The following is a 22,459-nucleotide window of genomic DNA, read 5'->3' on the forward strand; positions in this document are numbered from 1 at the left end:
CTCTTGAAGGGCCCTTACAAGCACCTGTTGGTTACGAAAGGGCTGGGGAACCTCAGGGTTCTGCCTCCACAGTCTGAGGCAGTAATGCTTGTGAATACCAGTTGCTGGAAACCACAGGAAGGGAGAGTTGCTGTTGCTCTCTCAGGTTCTGGTTGCGGGCTTCCTGTTGGGGCACCTGGTTAGTAAAAACAGGCTACTGGACTGGATGGGCCTTTGTCCTGATCCATCTGGGTTCTTGTTAGGTTCTTAAATTAGGAACGCCATGCCAACACTGAATCTGGTCATCTTCTTTTCCCTCAGAATTGTCTTTGCTGACTTCTTCATAATGAACCTTATTCTTTGGGTGAAAGGATCCTCAGCTGCTATTCCCTTTGGCACTCTGGTTGCTATCTTGGCCATGTGGTTTGGAATATCTGTCCCATTAACCTTTGTCGGTGCATACTTTGGATTCAAGGAGAAGGTGGGTTAGAAATTCAGTAGAGTTTATTATATATATATATACATATTTAAAGCTCCTTATTATACCACTTGAGAATTCCTTTCCTTTCCTGACCTGCTGGTGAGTAGAAGGAGAAAATATATTCATGTTGTTTGGCAACCTTTGCACAATCACTGCCAGAAGACTTATTGCGGTATAGCAACACTGTGTTGTGTTGCAGCACGAATTAAAGATTAATGAAGACTACAGCAGCCCATGGAAAGTTTTTGAGGGGGTCTTCTGCAAAGAGAGGAACATCTCTGTATTTGGGACTGCTTTCCTTACACAGTGGTCTTTCACTCAGATCAGAAATGGCTCTCCAAGTACATGGATGGATTAGCCATAATTATTCCCTGTTGGGGGAATAATGATATTTTTACATATTGAAATCGTTGCACCTTTTAAATGTGGCTTTGCTGTTTCCTTAGATGTGTCTGCCATGTTAATTGTGGTGGTTTTTTTTTTTTTAACTTTCCCTAGCCCATTGAGCACCCGGTGCGTACAAACCAGATTCCTCGTCAAATCCCGGAGCAGTCCTTTTTCACCAAGCCTCTTCCGGGCATCATCATGGGAGGCATCCTCCCCTTTGGGTGTATCTTTATCCAGCTCTTCTTCATTTTAAACAGCATTTGGTGAGTATCTCCCCCTTTTCTGAATTCGAAATTACCAAGCTACATGCCAGGCACACTGCTGTTTCTTTGTGAGAAATAATTAAATGAAGAAAGGCTGCTGTGTGGGCCCAAAGCACCCATCTACAGAAGAGGTTGCCTGCTGGCTCTCTGCATGGTTTACTGCTCTGGGTTTGTCTCCTTCCCATTGCCTCCTGCTGGGGCTTGGTCATCCATTTGTTCTTCAAAACAGCAGGCGCTAGTCTGGGTGCAGATCCCTTAAAGATCTTGCCCCTAACTGAAGGGAAGAGAGAGCAATGAAATACAGATGTTGCTGAAATACAGCTCCCAAATGCCCCCAAAAGGGGAGGGACCTCAAAAAAACTTGGAAAAGGAACAAAAAGCGTAGGGGGAAAAAAGAATATATTTTACAATGAAGCAACATCCAAACTAACAAATATATCATTCAGTAGTTGATGTTATCCAATTCTGGAAGTTTATTTATAAAGTCCCATAGAATGTTTTATATAGAATTTCAGTTGAGCCACGAAAGGAGCCAGAGAGGATCTTGCATACTTAGAAAGTGGTTCTAAAATTGAATCACACCCTGAGGCTGTTGTGTGTTTGTTTGAGTCACTGTTCTGGACCCATTGCCTTCCAGTTGGTAATCTATGTACAGAACAGCAACTTATTCAGAAGCACAGGTGCATAAGTTGGTATGTGATAGAGAGAGGCTTCTGAGTTCAGGTAGGTGAGAGGTGGGAACCTGACAGAGGGAAACTTGTTTGGCTGAGAATTTGAGGCTTTGGATTCTCAAAAACCACAGCCTAGTTGCCAGGCATTAAACGTATCATGAACTGTAGTCTTTAACCAACTGGGGCGGGCTGGAACTCTTCCTGCTGTGCCAATGCCACCTGGAGTCCTTGTTAGGCCTTCATGATGCTGAACCTTGAGAAAGGAGGGTGGGTGCAGAGATCTTGGGCGAAGGTTGACCCGGTGACTTCTCTCATTCCAGGTCTCACCAGATGTACTACATGTTTGGCTTCTTGTTCTTAGTCTTTATCATCCTCCTGATTACATGCTCAGAAGCAACGGTCTTGCTGTGCTATTTTCATCTATGTGCAGAGGTAAAACTGACCTGCCACTTCCGTTGCCAAGCTTAGTATGTTGCTGGACGGGAATCAGCCACCAGCTGGCAGCATCAGGGAGGCTGAGCCAACACCTGCAGCTTGCTGGTGCATCGGTGCCCCATTGTGTTGGAAAGATTTATGCATGTTGTGGCTGCCAGCTGTGCGTAGTAGACCTGCTGGTAGGAAGGGAAAGTGGGTGATGCTGTGCTTAGGAAGCCTGGATTCCTTTCTGTGGAATAAGCAGCTTGGCTGTGAGGGCAACCGTTTAGGAGTAGCGGCAGAGGATAACACTTCTGCATGGTGGCAGTAGGCCAAGATGCCAAGGGGTGGGGAGTGAAACTGAGGATCCCCTCCCTTTCTATTTGCTGTTGCCAACGTAACAGACTGCTGCAGCTTTCAGTGCCAAATCAGTCTTTGTAATGTATCATCAAGATGCGATTGCATCTGCATACCAGCTGGAATTAAAAAAACCAAAAAGCATAGGTTGTTGTCCCCTTGTTACATTTGCCATCTTTGTGTCCCGTTCCCTTGCTAAGTAGCTCCATCCTGAAAATTACTTTTTATCTAGGGCTCCATGAAAGCCGTAGTTTAGCTAGTCAAAGAAAGAATTGCAAGTCTGGTTGCAGATCCCTTTGGGATCTTGCCCCTAACTAAAGGGAAGAGAGTGTAATGGTGACATTAGTCCTGAAAGTGTAAAGGCTTCGTGATGATTTTGAAAGCCAAAGGGATGGACTGCACTAAACTCCTCCCCATGACCTGCAGGAGCAGCAGAAAAAAAGTCATGCAAATGTCTGCAGATTGTGTAATATAAAAGTGGTGGTGTTTTATCTTGGTGCTGATATTAGTGGTGGAGTCACAGAGATGTTGCTTCGTTATGTGGACAGTCTATAACACTCCATTCTCATACTTGTGGTAGACAGATTTTTGGGGTTTAGGCAAGCTGCAAACAGATGCCTTGTGGAACAAGCTGCATTGAGTAAAGATACCTGAGGCCTGCCATGCAAATAAGCTCTTAAGTGTAGGAATTAGTTTCAGTTTTCTAGATAACATGGGTGAGCCACAAACTGGGTTCTGAATTGTTTGTTGTGCACCTGGGCTGAAGAAGAACAGCTCTTTGGTCAAATGGCACTAGGCTGGGGGGTGATCAGCTTTTTCTCTGTCTCTAAAATGTGCAGGCACACATCTCTTTTTTTCACCCACTCACCCAAACTTACATGCAGACACATTCCCACAGAGAAAGACGTAGGCACAGACTATTCATCTCACCTCTCCTTTGCAGCATTTTGCTCTCACAGCAGTGTTGATGTGAGTTCTCTTGGCTGGTAAGATGCAGCAACAGGACAGTGTCAGGAGGAGGAAGAGAAGGGCAAACCGAAGAAGCACCTGATTTTGCAGGGGCTGGCAGGCCATGGAATCCTGCAGGAATTTGTGAAATAGAATTCTGGGAAACAAATCTAATAAAGCATAGTTCAGACTAGTAAGTGTGGACATGTGCAAGGACAGCTTAAGTCTGGTCCACTAAATAAACATGGGAAGCATTTTTTGGGGGGTCTTTCATGCTTTCTTTGCCTCTCAACCTCTTTTGATTTGCCTCTAGGATTATCATTGGTGGTGGAGGTCATTCTTAACCAGCAGCTTCACCGCCGTCTATCTCTTCATCTACGCCATCCATTATTTCTTCTCAAAACTTCAGATCACAGGAACTGCCAGCACCATTTTATACTTCGGATATACAATGATCATGGTCTTGATTTTCTTCCTTTTCACTGGTGAGTCAATTTTTCAAGTCTTTGAGCGTCTCAGAGTTGGGAGATATGTCTTAGGTAAAGGAGCATATGCGAAGGCACCTTATACCAAGCTAGACTTTGGTTCCATGCAAGTCAGGATTCTCTGCCCTCTGCCTTAGGTGAGTTGTCCTGACTGTGATCTTTTGAACAGGAGGTGCTATGGACTGAAGGTGAGGCCTTCTGCTTGCAGGGTTCATACTCTACTACTCAGCTGCAAGCTCTTCCTTTCTCCCCCACCCCTGGTATCTTAAAGTCCCAGTATGGCAGAATATGGGCTTAAACAGCCTTCCCTATCTGGACTACAAAAGGCCAATGGTCAGCGATGTTCGGAGTTGTAGTCTAAAACATCTGGAGGGCACAACATAGGAGTATGGGTAGGATTAGTATGTGACACATGGGACCCACTCAGAGCACAAAGGCATCAACCACCTTCCCAACATATATTTAAAGCACAGGGCTTCCACCAAAGAGTTATGGAAATCAGTCTGTTAAAGGTGCTGAGAGTTTTCAGGAGACTCCTATTCTCCTCACAGAGCTACAGGTACCAGAATGGTTCAGCAACCAACCCTTCCTAGGGAACTCTGGTAATTGTAGCTCTGTGAGGGGAATGGGGTGGGGTGTCTCGTAACAACTCTCGGCGCCCTTAGCTGCAGTTCCCAGGATTATATGGGGGAAGCCATGGTTGTTTAAAGTGGTGCGATACTGCTTTAAATGTTGGGTTTGAATGTGGCCATCATTAATTCATGCATTCCTGGGCCATTTTATTTTGGGTGCTTTCTTTCAGAGTATTACTATGAGGCTGTGAATGCTCTTCCATCATATAAAGGGCTCATTCAGCACTGAAAGGAGTTTTCTAACATTCACCTGCCGGTAATCAAATGCGCACATTTGCTGATTTCTTACTGTACGTGTGAACCAGGACAATGTGCATTTGAAAGGTGGATCGAGCTTACACATGGATAGAGTATTCAGGGAGCATAACATGAAAAAATAATAATTCTCCAAATTCTGCTAGAATCATGTTTCTCTTGCTATTCCTGACACAAAGAGTCTTTTTGGTACCTTAAAGACAAATAAAATTATCAAGTTTTTATTATGATATTTTGAGTCTTTAAGGTGCCACAAGACTCCGTAAAGGCTTTTGGCTGATGGCAGGGGTAGAGTGGGGCTTTAGCTCTATGGCAGAGCATTTGCCTTCCATGCAGAAGGTTCCCAGGTTCAATCCCTGGCAACTCCAGGTGGGGCTGGTGGGAAAAGCCTTTTGTCTGGAAAAACCCTGGAGGGTTGCTGCCAATCAGTGTAGGTATTACTGAACTAAATGGACCCAATACTGTAGTCTGAATCTGTATAAATGTTTTAAAAAATTTCTTTTGAATTTTTTGTATGTGGGGGGTGGGGGTGGGATGGATGTTTGGTTGGGCTTGGGGAATTTTTTTGATTTTGATGTTTTTGTAATTTTTACAGTTTTTTGTTTGTATTGTTTTATTGGTTTTGTTTGTTTGTTTGTTTAAGGTGTTATTTTGTTCTTAAGGGGAGGGGTCAGGGCTGCCGGGGAGTGGGTCCCAGCCCACAAAATGGCTGGGGCATGTTCCACAGGGGGGGATGCACTGGGACAACCGATCTCAGTGATCACGGGTAGGAGGAGGAGTTACACTAAGACTAGACCATGTCATTACAGAGGAGGCAGGTTTAGTCGTTGTCTGAGGACTATTCCTGCCTCCGGGTCTGGTCCTGACCGGATGGATACTAGAATCAGCAAGGGATACCCACATGACCTGAAGGTGCTACTGTGCAATGCCAGGTCAATGATTCATAAGACCGCTACCATCCATGACTTGATCATGGATGGAGGACTTGACCTGGCATGTGTAACAGAGACTTGGTTGGATGAAGCAGATGGGCCTGTCCTTGCCACTGCTTGTCCACCAGGTTTCTCTTACGCACAGCAACCCAGGTCATGTGGGCGGGGAGGGGGGGTTGCAGTGATTTTTAGGAAGTCATTAGTTTGCACCAGGCGTCCTATTGGGAAGACCCAGTTTTCCGAGTGCATGTTCTGGAAGTTGGGCAATAGGGGCAGTACAGGATTCCTTTTGGTGTACCGACCTCCCCGCTGCACCAAGGATTCCCTGCCTGAGCTGCTTCAGGTTGTGGCAGATGTTCTCCTGGAGACACCTAGCTTGGTTGTCCTAGGGGATTTTAACATCCATGCCAACACGACCTTACAAGGGGCCGCTCGGGACTTCGTGGAAAGCATGGCCTCCATGGGGCTGTCCCTGAATAAGTCTGGCCCAACCCATAGCCGCGGACATGCCTTGGACCTGGTGTTTACCTCTATGGATGTTGGTGATCTGACACTAAGTAAAAGCGAAACGAAAAAAGTGCCATGGTCAGATCACTTCCTGGTGCAACTGGATTTCTCTGCGACCCATCCCCTCTGCAGGGAGGTGGGACCAATTCGGATGGTCCGCCCCCGCCACTTAATGGATCCAATTGGTTTCCAGAGAGTGGTAGGGGATGCTTTATCCCATGTTGATGGCCTTTCAGCTGATTCCCTGGTGGCCCGCTGGAATGTGGAGTTAACCAGGGCTATTGACTGTTTGGCTCCGAAGCGCCCTCTCCGATTGCATGGAGTCCGGACAGCCCCGTGGTTTTCCACGGATCTGAGGACAATGAAACAATTGTTGAGACGGCTAGAGCGTCGGTGGCAGATAACTCATTCCGAATCTGACCGGACACAGGTTAGAGCTCAACGTCGAGCCTACCAAGTGGCGGTAGCGGCAGCAAAGAAGACTTTCTTCACATCCTCTATTGCATCTGCAGAAAACAGCAGCAGGAGACTTTTTAGGTGGTTCACAATTTAGCGGAACCACCTGCAACATCGGGGCCCAGTATGGGCCACATGATCTCCTGCAATGATTTTGCAAAGTTTTTTGCAGATAAAATCGCTCAGATTCGGGAAGAAGTAGACTCCACCGTGGGAGCAGGGCCGGGGCGGGAGAGTGCTAGAGCTTTGTCTAGTCAAGTTGCGTGGGATCAATTCCAATATGTTACCTCCGAGGATGTGGACAGGCTGCTTGGACGAGTGAAACTAACCACCTGTCTCCTGGATCCTTGCCCATCCTGGCTTATAAAAGCTAGCCGGGAAGGACTGGGCGGTGGGCTTCGTGGGGTGGTGAATGCTTCCCTCCATGAGGGAGCCTTCCCAGACCCGCTGAAAGAGGCGATTATTAAACTGCTTCTTAAAAAAACATCTTTAGATGCGGCCACGATGGCCAATTATCGCCCAGTCTCAAATCTTCCATTCTTGGGCAAGGTGATTGAGCGAGTGGTTGCTGAACAACTCCAGGCACGCCTGGAAGAAGCGGACCATTTGGATCCCTTCCAGTCGGGATTCAGGCCTCATCATGGGACTGAAACTGCCTTGGTCGCACTGGTTGATGATCTCTGGCGGGCTAGGGACAAAGGTGAGAGCTGTTTCCTAGTTCTGCTGGATCTCTCAGCGGCGTTTGATACCATCGACCATAACATCCTTCTGGACCGTCTTGAGGGGCTGGGAGCTGGGGGCACTGTCATACAGTGGTTCCGCTCCTTCCTCCTGGGCCGTGTTCAGAAAGTGGTGGTGAGGGATGAGTGTTCAGACCCCTGGGCTCTCACTTGTGGGGTGCCTCAGGGTTCTGTCCTCTCCCCCATGCTTTTCAACATTTACATGCAGCCGCTGGGAGAGATCATCAGGAGGTTTGGGCTGGGTGTTCATCAGTATGTGGATGATACCCAGCTCTACTTCTCTTTTAAATCAGAACGAGTGAAGGCGGTGAAGGTCCTTTGTGAGTGTCTGGAGGCGGTTGGAGGATGGATGGCGGCTAACAGATTGAGGTTGAATCCTGACAAGACAGAAGTACTGTTTTTGGGGGACAGGAGGCGGGCAGGTGTGAAGGATTCCCTGGTCCTGAATGGGGTAACTGTGCCCCTGAAGGACCAGGTGCGCAGCCTGGGAGTCATTTTGGACTCACAGCTGTCCATGGAGGCACAGGTCAAATCTGTGTCCAGGGCAGCTGTTTACCAGCTCCATCTGGTACGTAGGCTGAGCCCCTATCTGCCTGCGGACTGTCTCGCTAGAGTGGTGCATGCTCTGGTTATCTCCCGCTTGGACTACTGCAATGCGCTCTACGTGGGGCTACCTTTGAAGGTGACTCGGAAACTACAACTAATCCAGAAAGTGGCAGCTAGACTGGTGACTGGGAGCAGCCACCGAGACCATATAACACCGGTCTTGAAAGACCTACATTGGCTCCCAGTACGTTTCCGAGCACAATTCAAAGTGTTGGTGCTGACCTTTAAAGCCCTAAACGGCCTCGGTCCAGTATACCTGGACACTGAGGTCCAGCGCCGAGGGCCTTCTGGCGGTTCCCTCATTGCGAGAAGCAAAGCTACAGGGAACCAGGCAGAGGGCCTTCTCGGTAGTGGCGCCTGCCCTGTGGAACGCCCTTCCAGCAGATGTCAAAGCGATAAACAACTACCTGACATTCAGAAGACATCTTAAGGCAGCCCTGTTCAGGGAAGTTTTTAATGTGTGATATTTTAGTGTATCTTTGGTTTCTATGGAAGCCGCCCAGAGTGGCTGGGGAGGCCCAGCCAGATGGGCGGGGTATAAATAATAAATTATTATTATATTATTATTATTATAAGGCAGCTCCCTGTGTTCCTACTCTCCCTTGCATAAAAAAGCAAACATGGCCGCTCTCCTGGAAGCTTTCATTAAAGGGTTTTCTCATCCTTGCTTGTGGCCTTGCAGAAGGATTTCTTCTTTAGCTGTCTTCAGTCGGATGGAAGTAGAAAGCGAGTAGGATTTAATCTCACCAATTTAAAATTATTAGTAAGTAAATATGGGAATTGGTGTTCCCAGCTTAACCCTTCTTTAAGTCCACAGCTCTGCAGGCAAGTTCCAGATGGCCCCCCTATAATTTACCCCAAATAAATTCTAGCATTAAAACAAAAAAATGTTTTAATTCTGAACTAAAGCAGTATGCTAATGCCTGTCTGGGTTTAGCTTGGGTTAGCTGCCAATTTCAGTTTCGCTTGTGTGATATAAATTGCTAGAATCAGAAATATCCTTTTCATATAGGAAATGATAATTGAAATTGTCACAGCTGCTGCTGAAAGGGATTAAAATAGATATGTCGGCCCTTATCTCCTTGATACGAAGGGCAGTGAGGCTTAAATGTGCCGTGGCAAAGTTTACACCTGTGTGTTCTCGCATTAAGGTCTGGTTTAGACGTCATGTGCCAATCACAGTTTGGAGGCTTAGGAACATATCACTTTGCTTGCTTGTTCTGGCCCTCTGAGTGCTGATATTGTCTCCAAACTGTGGCTTGCAAGCCCACTTTCAAACCACATTTTTGAATCATGGCTTGAAGGCAATTCCTGGTTTGCACCATTGGGAAACCATGAAAAAGAGGAGGTAATCAGCTTGTGAGAAGGGAGATGGGTGTGTTCCTTAACCTTCAGACTTTGGGTTGGAGGTTTGTACCCACCGAAGAGTTGCAGTCTGACTAAACGAGTACCATGGAAAATACAAAGCAACCATGATATCCAGACCTCTCTGTTTTGCCTTCTGATCTCTCCCCAAAACATGCCCCCCCTTTGAGTGCTTTTGCCTGGTTGGCATGTGTCCTTGAATGATAATGATGTCTCTTGCTTGCCTGTAAGAGGGGGAGTGAAGTGTGTGTGTGTGTGTGTGTGTGTGTGTGTGTGTAGACCTGTGGCTTGCATGGGTGGAAAATAACTTACTGAACTTCAGTAAGTTATGTCCATTGTTCTGCCCACTTTTGCATCAGGTCCAACCCAGCATTGCTATGTGGCTCCCAGAAAGCTGATTTATTATATTTATATTCTGCTTTTCATTCTGATGCATCCCAAAGCAGTTTAAAAACAATCAATAGCAATAACATTATAGAACATCCCACGTACAGCATAAGTTGTATACAATAATCAACAAATAATCGGTGGAACAATTACAATCCATAAAACACTGTTAACAAAGCAGCAACTTAAAAAATGGGCTAAACATCACAATTAAAGCAAAGTTCATATTATATGATGAACAAATCAATACAGCATTTGTAGTCTATAAAACAACCTTAACAAAATAGCACCCAAAAAATAAACTAAGCACTGCTAAGTTCATGCACACATACTCCGGAGACTCCCCTTCCAAAGGTTCGTCAGGCTGGAGGTGCAGCTGCACAGGTGAAACCAACCACCCCCTGATGGCAAACAGTCTTTAAACCCTCAGTTCTTCCTCTGGAAGCAGCTCCCTTATGAAGGCTCCAAGGGCTGGAGGGCAGAGCAAGGCAGGTGGGGAAAGCCTTTACCTGCTGGCCAACACTGAGTCTCTCAACCCTCACAGCTGTTCCTCTAGTAGCAACACCCTCCTGAAGGTTCCTTGGGCTAGAGGGTGGGGCAAGGCAGATTCTCCTTTAGGGTATGTGGCCTTCTGGCTGAAAAAGGTCCCCCACCCCTACATTATATGAAACTTCCTTTGCTAAGGTGTCTTTCATCCAGCATTGTGTCGTTGGTCTGGTCTTAGCATCTCTTTGAAGTCTCAGGGGAGGGGCTTCCACAGCTCTGTGGCTGCCAGGATTTGACCTGGGACCTTCAAAAGAGCAGAGCCCTGTGTCATCTTGTGCAATAGGTCTTTTCCTTGCTGCCAGTCAGTGATCCTAACTGGGTTCCCATGCATGGCAACAGGAGCCAGAGCACTGAAGGAGAATGTGGCTGGGTGGTGCTCTACCCTTCCAGCGAAGACAAGTGGTTTTATGGGTGAGATGGCAGTGCCTGGATTTGTGTGTCTGACTCTTCACCCCTCTCCCACCCCTTCTGGGCCCCTAGCTTGGGTGTCTTCGGGGCTCCCCCAATAGCCCATGAGGGTAACACAGGACCTCGTTGTGCTGGCCTAATACCATGCTGCTTCTTGCAATTATTATTTCTGTTCTTCTAAATTTGTAGCTAGCAATTTTCAGTATGATTCTCCGGGTAATAATATGGTAAGTGAATGGGTATATTTTGTGCAGGGATAGCTTTATGATTACTGTCCTTCTTACGTGCTTGGACACAGAACAAAATGCTGCATTTAGTTGGAAGCAGGTGGCTACTCTACACCCTCTGTTTTGTGATCATCATTTTCACTTGTGAGTTCATGCCATTTTCAAAATTGAGTTTTGATCTCCTGGGTAAATTGTGTTTAGAATTCCAGATTCCAAAAGCAGCCCCCACTGTGTGGCGATTGAAAGCGGTATGATGTAGACAGTTCTTGGCTGCAGAAAACCAGTGTGTGTGTGCGCGCGCGCACACACACACACACACACACACACACACGTTGCCAGAGTGCAGGATATATTCTGTTTTTTGCTTTCTTGCAATTGGCCAGAGCTTTGAGTTCTTCTCTCTCTCTCTCTCTCTCTCTCTCTCTCTCTCTCTCTCTCTCCATTAAATGCACGTTTGCGAAGAGTCAGATGCAATACAGTATAGACAGACTCATTTCAAGTATTGCGACATTACCTAGGAACATAGGAAGCTGCCTTATGAACCATTGGTTCCTCTAGCTTAGTACTGTATACACCGACAGGCAGTGACTCTCCAGGAATTCAGACAGGAAGTCTTTCCCAGTTGTAGCTGGAGATCCCGGGGATGAAACCTAGGATCCTTTGCAGATACTTCACCACTGAGTTATGGTCATTAGTGGTGGGGAAGCAAGAAACACACTAAATATAAAAATGCAGCTTTTCTCCATGTCAGCACAGAGTACTTCTATAGAGCACATGCAGACTGGAAGTTGTTGCATTACTGACATGTGGTGTTTAAAGGAGGGGGAGAACAAAAGATCAAGGAGAAGAGGTTGGGATGTTAGTCTGAGCATAATAAAATGAGCCTGCATGTTAACTAGAGAGGATGCTTTGGCTTGGGGGTGGTGGTAGTTTGAAACATCCCATCTAACACTTTTACGGCAGGGCAGCACTTCAGTGAGCAAGGCTGTTCCTCCATCTGTATATAAAATTGGGGAATGCAGAGTGACCGGTAGTGAAATGCACATAGTTAACTTGTGGGATTTTCTGCCATAAGACTATGGCAATGACCACCATCTTGAATAGATCTAAAAAGGAATTACTTGTTTTGTTATTAACACCTATGTCCCACCTTTCCTCCAGGAAGCTCAAGGTGGGGTACATGGTTCCCCCCCCCCCATTTCATCCTTGAAACAACTCTGTGTGGTGGGCTAGGTTAAGAGGTCGTGAACTTTGGGGCTGAGTGGGGTTTTGAACCCTTGTCTCCCAGGTCTTCTTCCTACTCTCGAACCACACCACCATACAGGCCTACATGCCTATCATTCCATGGAGGAGGAGAGGTCTGTCAAGGTTTATTGGTCATGGTAGCTGGATGGCACCTCTGGATGAAGGGTCACCGTGCTTTCTTGGTTCCCGGGAGGCACCTGGTTCTTCACTGTCGGAAATAGGTTTTTGAAGTAGGTATGCCTTTGGTCTGATCTAGCAGAGCTCCTCCTTTGTTGTTAATGAACTCTGGGCTGCTTATTTGGCAAGAGTGATGTGCCACAAGTTTGGAAGTACATGTCTGAACACCCAAGGAAGAAACAGTCCTCACTGCGCTGGACTGTCTCTTAGTGCCAAACATAATGATTCTATGACCAGACTGGTGGGAATAGGGTTGGGATGTTTCATTAAAAAAACCTCCTAACATATCTACACGTGTGTGTGTGTGTGTGTGTGTGTGTGTATGTGTGTGTATTTGGGGCTGTATCCATTGCTATCTGCCTACTACCACCAAGGCTCTTGCACTAGCATATGGGTGAGTTGCAAAGTTGTGCAACAGAGGAATAAAATGCAACTCTTTTGCTAGCGGAAACTCGTTGGGCCGTATATTGTGCAACAGAGTTACCAGCAACCAGCTTGTCTGTTCTCTTGCGCAGCAGCGTTTCATTAGCGCAAAGCATTTCTCCGATGAAACAGGTATACCACCGAATGACTTTAACTTACTGCTGTACTGGATACAACCCATAATCTCATGCGTGCTCACGCAACACTGAGATGTAACGGAAAAGGGAATTGACTGACCTCGTAGCTTGGCTATAAACACTGTGCAGACATTCACAATTCATATGCATACACATGAGATTTCCAGCCGAACCTCATTGGGATGCATCCTGCCCGGTGAGCCTCTCCTTTTTTTGTGCAGTTTCATGCCCTTTGCATTCCTCATGCACTCAGAGCTTCCAGAGCGCGGCAAGAGATACGTGAATGCTGTGCCCTTTCTAGAAGAAAGGACACTTTGGACAAACAGGCTGCTTCAGACATTTATTAGAGTGATGTCTATAATTCAATAAAGGGGGAGGGAGGGGTGTAATCCAGACAAGATTATGAGGAAGAGAATCTGCTACCAGATGTGTGCTTGTCTTTCAATGTTGTGTTTTAATTAGAGAAGTGGTCCCTGTAAATACATGGTTTGGAAATAGCTAGTTCCCTCTGCTCAGGCCTGTAACTAGAAGGCATTGCCGTCTACATCACCAGAGTATTTCACAAACCCCTTGTTCAGTGTGGTGCAGTGAATCTTCCAGTTTAGCTAATGTTCCATTGAAAAAAGTGTCCTCTGTAGATTTGCAGAGGGTGGAAGTGCAGACTAGACCATTAGGGCAAATGGGTAGGGCTGCCCCACCAACTTCTGCCTTTTTACCAGCCTCCACCAACAAGCAGTGGGGGTGGTCTGTGTGGCTGTCAGTTTTGTCTTCCTTAACCTCAGGTTTTTCCTTGTGGAATTTAGCAGGGAGGAAATGGGACAAAACCAGAAGTAGCTGGCACCAACTGCCCTTGGCTCTTTCTCCACCCATGGTTAGCCTCCCAGCCTTCTGCCCTTTCAGTCCCAAGACACTTCACTCTCAGGGGTAGCAGCAGCCAGAGATCAACAGTGGAGGAGAGAGCTGTTCATCTGGCTCACCACCACAGCCACTGGAATTCCCCCTGCTCTCAAGGAAGCAGGCATTTTTGCACCTCTGGCCAGCAGAGGGAAGACTGCCCTGTTCCACCTGCTGCTGGCTGGCTGACTGAGAACCCACCAGGGGAGTAGGGGCTGACGCTGCCCCCTTCGCAGGGAGCGGTATCAGGGAGAGGCAAGCGCCATCCCCATAACATTATTTTCTCTGGGGGTGGCCTTGCCCCAATGTTTTAAAATGTTTAAATTTGTTTTAACTGCTTTTTATCTTGTTGTTTTTTAAAAAAATAAAATAATTTGGGGTTTTTTTTTCCTTTTCAAAATTACGGGAGGTAAGGTGTTCCTGGAAAGAGAGGAGCTGAAGAGAGCAGGGGAAATCCCAACTGCAGTGGTTCTAGGCAAGGGGGAGATACCATGTGTGGGGTGGGGCAAGCCTGGTGAGGGGCACAGGCAGTTAGTGGCTCCCTCAAACCTGGGGAATTGTGGTTGTCTTATCAGCCAGCCCTCAGGTCCGCGGTGCTGCTGCTGTTGATCTGATTGGGAATGAGGAGGCTGATCTGGCCTGTCTCACTGAGGCTGAAGCAGTGTTGAGGGACCTCACCATCCATGCCAAAGCAGGTGGCTCAGGACATCATGGCTGCCACAACAAGCACGGGGCTGCTCTAACATGTCATTGATCCAATGCATGTGGCAGGTCACACTCTGGACCTTGTTTTCTTGGCTGGGCAGGAAGAGGGTGATCTGAAAGTAGGGAATATTGACATCAGTCCCTTGTCATGGTCACACCACTTCCTGATGAGATTTAGGCTCTCAGCAGCCCCCCGCAGTGGTGAGGGACCTATGAGGATGGTCGGCTCTCAGAGTTTGATGGATCTAATGGTTTCCCAGATAACCCTGGGGGATTTCCTGGTTTGTTTTTATTATTATGAATTTTGTATTTGTTTTTGGCTGAAAGGCAATGCACAATTATAATAATAGATATCAACCACTGGAGGGGGACTTAGTTGCTTCTTGAAACTTAAATTCCCTCTTCAGGAATTCCATATTTTCCTCAGATAAAGAACAAGAACTCCCTTACTGGTGAGAGCAAGTGGTTCATTTATCCTAGTATATTCACCTGTGATAAATCCTACTATCTAGTGTTCCATAAAATGCCATATAAGAGATATGTGGTGTTCTGCCTTTAAAAGGTGTTCTTCTCCTGATAAGGCCTTTTTTTCAGGCTTAATTTTTTTGGGGGGGAGGACATGAGCAACTTAATGGATCTCCTCCCCCCCCCTCGTGTTGTCTGACAAGCTGCACAGAGTAGCCTCCTTGTTCTTCACATCATTCTGTAACCTTTAAGATAGGAACCCTTCTGACAGTTTACTATGAGCTATCAGAATGGTATTTTATGTTCCATAAAATGCTTTTATTTAGGAAAACGTCCTGTTTCGCTTGGTGAAAGCTACTGATAATGCAAAACAGCCTTGTCAGCCAGGCACTTTTAAGTTGGATGTTATAGGGAGGTTGGATTTGGACAGCTACCTCTGTAGTGAGAGAGGTGCGTTGAAGGGTCTCTGTTTGCAAAAACACGGGGAGTGGGGAATGCAGCTTTGTTCTTGACCTGTGTTTCCAATTATTTCTTTTGCTTGCACTAATTGATCACAGGTTTCGGTGTTGGCAAGGACGGCTGAACTTGGATAGCTGAACAGCTTTATTGAGTTTCCTTCCAGTCACTACCATATCGCTAGATCGCTGGCGTTGTGGTTTTGCTAAAGGAGATCTTGGTTTGCAGTAATCCTGCATTGGTGGAATTCTGACCTTTGCTCTTTACCTTGATGGATCCTTTGGAAGCCACACTTTGACTTTGAGTCCAAATAATTAATATGGGAATGCCCATTTTATTATTCATGTATTAAGATCCACAGGCCATCTGGTTGCTCGAACTTGTCTAAATCTTCAGCTTTTTTGTTGGGAATGCAATATGTTTATGACATAAGACGCATTCTACCGGATCAAGCCAATGGCCCATCTAGTCCAGCATCCTGATCTCACAGTGGCAACCCAGATAAATGCCTGTGGGGCGCACAAGCAGAACCTGAGTGCCAGAGCACTTGCTCCACCCGCAGTTCCCAGCAGCGGATATTCCAAATGTAGGGAGCAGATAGCCGTCGTGACTAGTGGCTGTTGATAGCTTTATCCTCCACGCATTTGTCAAATCCTCTTTTGGTGGCCATCATTATCTCTTGTGGAAGCAAGTTTCATAGTTTAACTTGTATTGTTTTTTGGGGGGAAACACTTCCTTTTGCCTGCTCTGAGTCTTGCAGCATTCAGCTTTTCTGAGTGCTGCGTGAGTTCCTAGTATTCTATAAGGAGTAAAACTTTTCTCTTATCCACTCTCTCCACCCAATGCCTGCTTGAGTTTATATTGATACACCAATAGACTCTTGGCTGTGTTTTATTCTACTTGAGATGGTAGGATCCCAAGGGAGTTTGGAGAGCCTTGGTCCTAAGGGAGGCTAGAACTGTCACATTGCGAGGAAGTGCAGTTCTCGGGTTCCATCTAAAGCTGTTCAAGGAACTACCAGGGGTGAGAGGAGAGGTTACCTTCCACCCCAAATCTACCCCTCCCAGATTCAGTGAGTGTTCTTAGCTCAGAAGGTTATAATGCACCCATTACTTCCTAAAATAAAAAGATAGGTGTATTTTATCATTTTAGAAGAAAGCTGTGTTAGATATCCATCCCATTGGCAGCTGGTTGGTCACTGTGAGAACAGGATGCTGGACTGGTAACTGGCCTCATCCAGCAGGGCTCTGCTTATGCTCTTATGCTGCCCTCCCCCAGTTGTTTAGGACTTTAAATATCAACAATGAAATCTTGAATTTGGCTCTGTAGCTAATAGATAGCCAGTGCAAAGCCTGTCGGAACATCTAGGAACTGGAAATCCTTTTTTTTTTAACTCCTAGATCCTTATCTGTGCATGGAGTGTGTGTGTGTGTGTGTGTGTGTGTGTGTGTGTGTGTTTATGTGCCCTCTGTCTGTCTAACTCTCCATCTATCCATCTGAGGATCCCTAGAAAACAAAAATTTTAAATGTGAGATCCGGGAGGCCACAGAGGTCACACTAGCGCCAGATAGGAGTGCCTCACACAGTGGGGAGGAGTGAGAATCGACTGCAGACTGGAAAGACTTTGAGATGTCAAGCCCATAAAGGAATTAAATATCCTTTTGTGGCTGGCGTATGATCTCCTATCAAGCGCAGTAAATCTGCCGTCCCCCACTGTTTGAAAGGATGATAGCTGCAAACCCTGCGGAAGAGGGTAATCTGCAGAACATAATAGCAGGCTGTGGGAAAAAAAAGCCTTAACTGGGGAAAAAGAGAGAAGTGGCAATATGAGGGGACTAGAATAGCAAGCCAGGTGTGTCATGGTGGTGGGGAAGAGGGCAGCAGTGCTTGCAGGGGGAGAGGGTTGGGGTGAACCCTTTTATTTTTCCTTTGTAAGGGTGCCTTCTTTTGGTTAGCAGCAGCTACTGACCTGCCTAATCTGCATGCATGCATAAGGATTCAGTTCATAAGGAGGTGCTCGCAAAGCCATTGTGCTTCTCTCATGGCTTGCTATCTAGAAGGGCGTATGGGATACATTTGCGATAGAGATAGTTCTGTAGGAAATATGAATGTCTTGGAAACAGGCAGCAACCAGAGTTTATTTCTTAATGCTTCTTTCCCCCCCTTAACCAGTAACACTCCCCTCCTGCACCCCTAAAAACAAGGCAGCTCAGAAGAGTGGCCACAGATGCAAAATTTAAGTAGTAAATTTTAAGTAGCAGGAATCAGAATGTTGGCATGCCTAGCTCAGTATTGTCTACCCAGGCAGTGACTCTCTAGGATCACATTTACTGGTCTCTCCCAGCTCTGTCAGGAGATGCTGGGGGTTGAACCCAGATACTTCTGTGTGCAAAACAGATGCTCCATCCACCACTTGAGCTATGTCCTTTCCCTGAAAAGAATGTGGGGTAGGTCGTTGTGTTCTTGCCATGTCCACATATGGTGCAAAGAGCTATCCACCTCTGTACAGTTTGGCAAGGGAGTTGGGACCCAGTCTGGTGTCCTCTCACCTCCGTCGTTGCGCTCCTCTTTCCAGTGGATTCGTGCTAAGCTGAATACCTGCAGAGGGACACCTGTGTGCACCTAGCTGTGCATGAGCCCTTGATCACATGGAAGATGCATGCATGAAGACTGTTGCACACACATAAGCACCTCTTGGCAGGCAAGCTCAATCAAGCTCAGATGTGTCCAGTAGGGCACGTCTCCACTCCCTCTTCATGTTTGGTGTATACCTGGAAGGAACACATGACATGAGCATTGCTTTGTAGTTATTTGGAGTATTGGAATTCTGGCTTTATGCTCAGCCATGGTAGACCTCAGTGCACATACCGTTATTGGCATCCGTTTGTCTTGGGAGACAGTGGAAGAGTGCACCTTCAGGGGTAAAGTCAAACTGTTGGAGAGTTACAGGTCCTGCTGTGGCTGTAGAGACTGACGCAGCAGAGAGACATGTGTTGTTGCAGGTGGGGCAGATGAAGGGGCCTGGTTGTGTTGCTGCAGATGCACCAGGGCGTTTCTTTTCTCAGCGTTCCTCCTCTGGTCACTGCTATGGATGCACAACTTGACTGTCTCCAGGCACTGCGGCCATCTGCAAGGAATTTCCACACAGCAGGATTCATGTTGCAAGCCTTCATGTCACGTTTGCAGGCACGTTTGTAACATAGTCGGTGCACAAAGAGGCAGGCAATTCCATGTGCCTCCCAGGACTCTGGGAGCTGCTTTATTGCAGTTGCTGGAAAATGCAGGAGGAGAGAGTTGCTTTTGCACTCAGGCTCTGCTTGGGGGCTTCCCAGAAGCCCCTGGTTCACCAGTGTGAGAACAGGATGCTGGATTACATGGACCACTGGCCTGATCCAGCAGGGCTGTTCTTAAGGCTCACAGAACACTGAGTCCAGAATGATTGACTTGAGTCCTTCTGTCTCCATTCTCATAGTGGTGTACTGTACATTCTTCACAGTTTCCCAGAAGTGACTCTGGGTAGTGAGTCGCAGGGTTAGGCCAATGGCATTGCCACTGAGAAAATGTTGGGTGGGACTTCCGGGTTGACGCGATCGGTGTAATGGCGGATTCCCTCCGAGCTCCGGAGGGAATCGGCTCCTCTGAGGACGGGTCTTGCCGCGCCGGCGACGCGGGGACCCTTAGAAACCACAGGTGCGGATACCTGTGGACCTGGTGACTCGGTGGGCACCTTAAGCGCCCCCCCTGACAGTCGAAGAGCCTTTTTAAAGGCTGCGGAGAAGGTACGGGGGGTGGCGTGGTGCTGAGAGTAAAACCGCTACCTCAGTGGAGTGAAGCCGCAAGCCATTCACCGGAGAGCGTCAACTTTCTACCTGAAAATTCGATTGGATACAAACACCCCGTGAGTAGAAGAAAACTTGGACTTTAAAAAAATCGTTATTTGTAAATCGGGCAAACGGGGGGATGTGCTAAAGGGAAGTCCGCACCCCCCTTTCATACAGACAATTGGAAGCAAGGAGCGAAAATCTAAGATCGGAAAAAAGATTTTATGTCTACGGAAACTGGTAAGAGACTTTAATAACTTTTAAGAACAAGTTTTATTTTGTCAAGTTGTGCTGGAGGGAAGAGACGAACTTTGGAAACTTTTGTGACCCCCCCCCTTGGACCTGGGAGCGTCCTGCACCAATCTAGCCTTAAGGAATCGGAGTTTGACAGCTGTCAACTGAGCTGTCAAACAGCTGAACAAAGGACAAAACTGTATTACTATATATCTCTTTGGTTTAAAGGTGTTACATATAAACAGACGTGATTTGAAACAAAGTAATAAACAATAGGGTAAAGGATTGCTGGCGTAGAACTTTGAACAATGGCAATCCCCCTAGGGGAAACCAGTGACACTACAATGGCTGCAGAAGGAAAATTACTAGCACAAATTGAGAGAGCCTCTTTTCTCGTGGGAATCTTACAAGAACAATACATGACCTTGATTTTTAAAACAAACAACCTTGCTGATGGAACTAGAGACTTGTTCTTGAGAGACTCTGTAGCTCAACCAAATATGACATCTTTGGAGGGGGTGAAGGAGGAAGTCGGAGAAGAGAAAGTGTGGAAACCTATGTTGCCAGAGAACAAAGAAACCTTTTGGATTACAAAGTATGAAGACATGAGACTGAGGAGAAAAGTGAAGGAGGAAGCCCTTGGAAACTGTGGAATTATGAAAATTAAAGGAGTAAAGAAATATAACTGGGACTTCCTCCTCTTTTCTGGCCTTTATTATCTGCAACCTGGAGGACTTTTGGTAGAACCCTGGCAACAAGTTTTCTTAATTAGGTTTGAACTGGGAGAAGAGGAAGTAACTGTAACAGACACCCTTCGAGACCTGGAAACCAGCAAAAAGGAATATCAACAGAAAAACCGGAGAGAGACTGAAATAGACTTGAGGGCTGGAGATGTGAGGAATCCTGGCTAGGAATTTTATGGGAGGATAACTACCTGGGAAGGGACAGATACCCGGGCAGGGAGGGAGGGGGGAAAACAGATTTTTGAAAAACTTTATGATTTTTGGATATTGTAAATTTGATTTATATTTTAATATAAAAAAGGGGAGATTGGTATATAAATTTTGATTGATCTTAGAAAAAAGGATTTATTGCATATAAGAAGATAGGGTAATAATATGGGGTTTAATAAGATGAACTAAGTTGGAGAATAATGAGATTAAGTTTAGAGAGAGGAATAAGAACTTGCTGAATTAAATGGGGGAAGTGGGATGTATGTGGGGGGGTGGGGGGAAGTCATATGTGTTGTTTGTTGTTAAAAAAATTGAAAACCCAATAAAAATTTATATATAAAAAAAAAAAAAGAGAAAATGTTGGGTGAACAGTACAGTGGATATTCAGCTTGGATTTGGCTGCTAGGTTAACAGGAGTTTTGTTTCTTCTTGAGCGAGGATAGTTAACTACAGCCTTACGTGGTCTATTATTATTTTAAATAGATAATCCCTGCATGTGACTTTTAAGTTTTCAAGGCAACATTTCACACTCAGGATCTCTTTAACAATTTTCACGTAATTGATGTGCATGTTAAGTGATCCTGAGCGTGCGGTTTTGCTTAAGAAGGTAAGATGTGCCTTGCAAACTCAAACCAATACTCCCTCTAGCCCACCATTCTCTGACAAAAGAGAAAGCAACCTAAGCAAGTGCTAGGTGGTGTAACAAGAACTACCCAACATTTCACCCTGTTCAGGAAGGTCGCCTTTTGCATTCCAGCAGCATGTAAACATCTCAACTTTTCTTCTTCTTTTTTAGGAACGATTGGATTCTTTGCGTGCTTCTGGTTCGTTAGTAAGATTTACAGCGTTGTGAAAGTAGACTGAAGATCTTCCATGTTTCTCTTGAACATATCCAGCAAGTCAATGGATATATATATATATATATATATATATATATATATACCATGTACCAAACATGCAGAGTTGGTATCTTGGCACCAAAAAGCAGAATGGGACCCAAGGAATGTTGGACAATCCCAGAGAACTTGACTTCAATCACGTTTTACAAATGCTGCATCCCAAGTTGTTTATTATTACTATTATTTTTATTATTATTGTTTGCAGCTGAAAGAACGAATCCAGTTTAACAATGTGTGTGTTGCACTCTTTGCTTCTCCCAAGCTGGGGTGTCTTGTGACTTTGCTACATCTCTTTTTACACAGTTATTGGATTATTCTGTTCACAGTATAGGACCGTCCGGTAGAATCCTATGTAAAAAAAATGTGACTTTTAAAAACTTAACATTTAAGTACAACTGTACATAATAGTCTGCATCTCCTTTGCAGGTTAGCTGGTCACCTTATACAAATGTACAAGCATTTAGTGTCAAGTGCAGATCCCTTGGCAGGAGGAGAAACACCACACTGTCTTCGTTTTGAATAAAGCTGCACAGTTCCAACAGACTGGTGTGTGGCTTCTTCATCAGTTACCTTTAGTTAGTTAGTTTGCTGAAGCCCCAAAACCATTTGTTTATATATTGTAATAAAAGGAACATAGGGAGCAGCCTTATCCTAGTTAGATCCTTCGTCCATCTAATGCAGTGTTTACCTACATGAGGCGTGGGAAACCTTTGGCCCTCCAGATGTTGCTGAACTATGGCTCCCATCAGCCCCAAAAAGCATGGCCAGTAGTCATGGCGGGTTGAGCATATACAGTAATGTCAATCCTGGCCCAACTGCATTGGTTACCAGTTAGTTTTCAGGCCCAATTCAAAATGCAGTTTTTGACCTATAAACCCTTAAATAGCTCAGGACCCCAATATCTCAAGGACCACCTCTTCACATGGAAATTGACCCAGACCCTGAGATCATCACCCAAGGCCCTTCTTTGTGTTTCTCCTCCATGAGAGTTTTGGAGGGTGGCA

The 22,459-nt window shown here is 45.9% G+C and overlaps 1 protein-coding gene across 1 annotated transcript in view; it reads left to right on the forward strand.

Moving 5' to 3' along the window:
• LOC309334146 (transmembrane 9 superfamily member 2-like) overlaps positions 1 to 21,998 on the forward strand; it is a 60,310-nt gene extending 38,312 nt beyond the window's left edge. The window contains exons 13-17 of the mRNA XM_081848293.1: positions 301 to 460; positions 959 to 1,110; positions 2,102 to 2,213; positions 3,814 to 3,985; positions 21,353 to 21,998. Coding sequence (XP_081704419.1) covers positions 301 to 460; positions 959 to 1,110; positions 2,102 to 2,213; positions 3,814 to 3,985; positions 21,353 to 21,420 — 664 coding nt within the window. The 3' untranslated portion in view covers positions 21,421 to 21,998. The remainder of the gene's footprint in view (positions 1 to 300; positions 461 to 958; positions 1,111 to 2,101; positions 2,214 to 3,813; positions 3,986 to 21,352) is intronic.
• Positions 21,999 to 22,459: the final 461 nt, after the last annotated feature.

This window comes from Podarcis erhardii (assembly GCF_964252035.2).
Source record: "Podarcis erhardii genome assembly, chromosome: Z".
NCBI classification, from domain to species: domain Eukaryota; kingdom Metazoa; phylum Chordata; class Lepidosauria; order Squamata; family Lacertidae; genus Podarcis; species Podarcis erhardii.